Source organism: Nothobranchius furzeri, chromosome 9 (assembly GCF_043380555.1).
Source record: "Nothobranchius furzeri strain GRZ-AD chromosome 9, NfurGRZ-RIMD1, whole genome shotgun sequence".
NCBI lineage: Eukaryota > Metazoa > Chordata > Actinopteri > Cyprinodontiformes > Nothobranchiidae > Nothobranchius > Nothobranchius furzeri.
In genome coordinates, this window is record NC_091749.1 from 62,678,735 (window position 1) to 62,683,734 (window position 5,000).

General features: G+C 42.6%; 1 protein-coding gene across 1 annotated transcript in view; it reads left to right on the forward strand.

The window, feature by feature from the left end:
- The first annotated feature begins 36 nt into the window (after positions 1-36).
- Positions 37-5,000, forward strand: part of alx4a (ALX homeobox 4a) — a 19,435-nt gene continuing 14,471 nt past the window's right edge. Inside the window, exon 1 of the mRNA XM_015953126.3 lies at positions 37-497. Coding sequence (XP_015808612.1) covers positions 158-497 — 340 coding nt within the window. The 5' untranslated portion in view covers positions 37-157. The remainder of the gene's footprint in view (positions 498-5,000) is intronic.

Genomic DNA, 5,000 nt, shown 5'->3' on the forward strand with positions numbered 1-5,000 from the left:
GCTGCGGTCTGGTGTGGGCTGAAGCGCAGGGCTGCGTATTTTCATCTGAATGAGGTAAAGGAGGAAGGGGTTTCTGCGCTTCTTTCTTCCAGCGGAGAACCAGGAAGGGAGGGAGCAAAAAAAAAGTTTTTTTTTCTCCTCTTTATGTTTTTAAGGCATGAACACTGAAACCTGCGTTTCACATAGCAACATGACATCCATGGATTCATATTATAGCCAAAGCAGGAATCGCCAGACGGACCACTTTAGGACATTCCCAACCAGTGACACCAAATACAGCCCCACCGCCTTCCTGTCAAACAAAGGTCAGGCTTACGGGGAGAAATCCTCGAGCCCCTTCCAGCAGGAGTGCCAGTCATTGGATGCCGCTGCAGCTGGGCAAGGCAGTTTCAGCAAATACCAGATCTTTGTGCAGAGGTCTTCTTGCAAAACTCCCCCTGAAGAGGACAAACTGCTCCAAGAGGGAGGACGCGACGGAGCGCTCATCTCCTGCTATGGTGAGTGGAGCGAGAGAAAAAAATCAGGATTTGTTCTGCGCTTTTATGCTCAATTATCACGCGTAAAACCGCAATAATTCACCGGCTTTTTTGCGCGCGGATGCAGTCGATCTGACCTGAGATCTGTTCCGTCCTGCTCTATTTTTTCCGGTCTGATCCAGTTTTTCAGTTCAAACTGTTTCTGCAGCATGTCCATCCGTTTTCTGTCAGCTCGCGCGCTCAGGAACACATCTGCAGGCGCTCTCAGGTCCAACAGACGCAGAGAGGCGCCCGCGCGGTGCTGCGTGCAGCGTTATGGAGACGAATCAGCATCAAACTCTCAGTTTAAGAATCAAAATTAAATTAGGCTGCATTTAATGCGATAATCTTCATTACAGTCCTTAATATTGAAGCTGAGTCAGACAATTCAATTAACAGGTTTTCAGAAGGCCTCTGGCTTCAGACTGATTTAGCTTTGGTTCGTTTTAGAGGAGATGTATGCAGACTGGGAATAAAACCTCTTTGCATCAGCTTTAATGTGCTTTTTCGCCTCTCAGAAAACATGTTCCACATCAATTCATAAAAATTATTACTTTAAAAAAAGGCATTAAAGGTGAATAAAATGCGCCCAAAAGTTCAATAACTCAAATCCAGCAGAAAGAAAACACGAAATAAAAGTCAGAGAATCATTTTGAAGCAATTAAGTCACAAAATAAAGAAAACAGGAAACCTAATTTTTCTTAATTCATAGAACAGATTTGAAATCAGTTCCAAAAAGAGAAAGTATAGTTTTGATATGGAGGAAACCGCGAATAAAACGAGAAACATCAAAATCAATAGACGCAAGAGGGAACAGAAGAGCAAAGATCTCAACTTTAAATATGAAATCATCGCATTAGAGTCTCCTCCGCTCTGATCTGGGATCAGCCTGTCCGTCACTGAGCGCAGCTAAAGAGAAGTTTAATGATGTTTTGACAGATCCCGGAGACTAAAGCCTCGCTTTTATGGCTCCATCGTGTCAGGCCGCAGAGATGAATCTCTTCAAAAGCTCGTGTGGGTCTTTTTAAACCCACTGTAAAGTTTTTATCACCTATTAACCCCGACATAGATCCGGTACACGGAGCTGTAAACAAGCCGCGCGCGGACTAAAATATTAACACACTTTTAATTAAATGTATTTATTTGATGTGAGAAATTAACTTTTAAAAGATTCGCTAATGTATCTTTTTGTTTATGTTTGTGTTACGTTTGGATTTTGGCGATTTTATTTTGGTTCGGAATTGTTTTATTATTTTAATTTGTGAATTTCTTTACATGATGCGAAAACTTTTCATTTTTAGTTAGTTAGTTAGTTAGGTTCCTGTAATTTTACTTGAAAACTTTATTTTATTAGTATGAGATTAAATAGTTATAACTGATGTTCAAAGTCATTTTTCTTTTTTATTTGATTTTTTTTCCAAATTAAAACAATCAGAGTAGAAAATGTTGTAAAACAAGCATATTAAATTGTTGCTTTACTTAGAAAAGCCTCTGAGGGGCTGGGGAGAGTAAAGGAGAGAGAGAGAGAGAGAGAGAGAGAGAGAGAGAGAGAGAGAGAGAGAGAGGGGGGGGGGGGGGAGAGAGAAAGAGAGAGAGAGAGAGAGAGAGAGAGAGAGAGAGAGAGAGAGAGAGAGAGAGAGAGAGAGAGAGAGAGAGGGGAACTCTATGGGACTCGGATGTCAAACTTCTTTGTTTGCTTTTATTTCTCTGCTCACGCTGACCCCACAGATCAACCTCCTCCAACTCCTCACGTTTGGACCCAAAGACTTTCAGCTTTTCTTCCTTTTCTTTATTCCTTTCTCTTTCTTTTGACTTGAGCACAAATTAAAATCAATCAAGACTCACCCGACAACACAAAATATGTCCAAAACATATTGACTGGTGAGACGCTTTACTGAAATAATTCTTGTTACCATTTGAAATTTTGCCTCCTTCCTTTATCCAGACCATGTTTTATCCAATCAGAAAAGATCCCACGTATAACCAGACTCTCTGATTTCAAAGCTGTCGGCTCTAGCTGAGACATCCTGGGCTGACAGAGAGCAGGATGGCCGTCTAGTAAACATTTACATACGCTGGAGTCGCTGCAAACACGTTGTTTACACTGAACACGCTGCCAATCATGCTGTTGCATGAAATCAGCGGGGAAGCTTTCAGGAGAAAGGTTTAGAGAGCTGACAGATGGACCGAGACTCAAAGCGTGTAGGGGAAAGTGCAGAAGGAAGGGCGTAAAATAAAGCCGATATCAGTAAACACTAAAAGCAGCACCTTGGCCCTCCTGCCCTCATCTGTTTGATCAGCTAGAGTCGTCCTGCATGCAGCAGAGCAAATCCATTTGAAACACCTTCATGTCAAACGTCAGACTCTTTGCAACACTTGGCGTTAAACTGCACCTCCCAGACAAACCGAGTCACCTGAGGTGTGAAAGTCATAATCAGCCAGGATTGAGGCCGTTGTTACACATTTGCCCCAGTGACATAACCTGAAGACATCAAAAGCAGCTCTTTTCTACGCGTGTTTGTATTTCATGGGCCCGAGCGGTGCTTGGAGACACTTGGGTGTGATTTCAGGGCCTTGTGAGGTTATTTAGTTCCTTCATCACTCTCGACTCGCTGTAGCCTCAGATATCTGTGCAGATTGGTTGGAGCAGGGCATAATGGGAACCAGCCCAGACGACCGAGACACACTTCAGCAAGTCCATGACATGAGTGGAGGCGACAACGACTCGGGATCGTTTTACCGTTTAGCCGAAAGTTTGGCAGGATAATTTACATTAGGCTCTGCTTGCACGGCCGAGCGAGAGCTGGGGAAGTTCAGGACTCCCTTTGGTCTCTTTGTTACAGCGACATCTCTTCTGCAGAACCATGACGGCGTCAAAACAGCTCCATCAGTGTGAAGTAAGGTGACCTTTTGGATTTAAATGATAGAGGTCAAAGGTTTTATGTTTGGCTGCAGTGCTGGGGTTACGTTATGTCACACGTTTCAGGAGTGAAGTTTGTCCTTTTTGAGTTTTTTAGAAGGTCTGATGGTTTCCTAAGATAGGAATGTGTGGTTTTTTAATTAATTATTAATTGTTCCATTAATTAACGGAATCACTCTTTGGTATTTTGCATGTCTGTATGAGAGCTTCCATTGGATGTTTTAATACGCTCATAAAAAGCTGTGTGTGTTTCTGCTGATATTTGTCACTAATATTTATATATTTAACTAACTGTTGGTCATGATGTTAGGGAGACAATTTTTGTTGATGGAAACTGGTAAATGTTATGTTCTCAAATGGCCGACGAACATCCAGATATTCTGTTTCTGAAAGCAGACATTTAATCTCTCCAGGTTGCGCTTTTTGTACCGTTGGCGTGGATTCTCAGTCATCCAGGACACGGCTGGATCCCGAGAGTTAAAAAAGAAGGAGGCTGGCTTTCCTTCATCTTGTTTCAGCTCTCATCCGAAGAAGGATTAAAAAAGAGAAACAACTATTTGCAAATCAATTTTCGTTCAATTGAAACTTAAAAACGACGGTCTTCCTTGTAGATTTGAAGCGATCTGTTCTCATCTCAAAACAAAAACCCAAGGCCGAGAAATCGTTCGTCCCGCTCAAGAGGGACACACGTGGAACTGAGCTGTTGGGAGGAGAAATGAGAAACACAAAGATACACACGACGAGATAAAGGTTGCAAAATTATGTTTTAAAGCTTTTAAAGGAAGTGAGATGCTGTTCCACGTTCCCAGCGGTGCAGGAATCAGCCGACTGATAAATGCAACATTTGCTTGTGTTTCTTCCTAAAAGTCTCAACGTTTTAACAGGTGATAAAAGTCAGTTTTGTTTGTTTTTCCTGTTTTTGCCGCCCTCGGGTGGCTAAAAAAACAGATTTCAGGCCACAACTCACAAAATTTTGCTGGGCCAGACTCATTCGCAGCTTATAATCTGACAGATTGCACATGTAATTGTCAACTCTAGCATTTGTCAGTAGAAGATGACAATCATTTAAAACTGTAGCATGAACGGTAGAATCTCATGTAATTAAGTTCTGGGCTCTCTTGCTGAGATGATTCTTATTTTGTGTCACTGCAGTCCAACAAAAGCACAGATCAACAGCAAAAACAACAACACGCCCTTCATGCATGTATTTCCTCTTCACCTCTTTTTTCACTGCTCCTTTTTGTCCTTCCACGTCAGATATTTCTGTTTCTGCTCCACCGACATGTTATTAATCTCCCTCCGTCGCCGTGTGCTGTGTGATGGATGGTGTTTCCTTTTGACGCAGAGAGCTGACCCCATCCAACCCGGCCGATAAAGAGTCAGGGAAGGTGCCCTGTCGCTTTACAGCCAGTTAAACTGCACTTTGATGTTGCCTCCTCATTCTCAAACGAGCAGCAGTAATAGCTGTCCGCTGACGGCCTGACTCAGATTAATAGTCTGATAATTTCATAGTCTTGAAGTCATTCCCCTTTTGAGACAGCGCTGAAGTGTTGCATGTGAAAGGA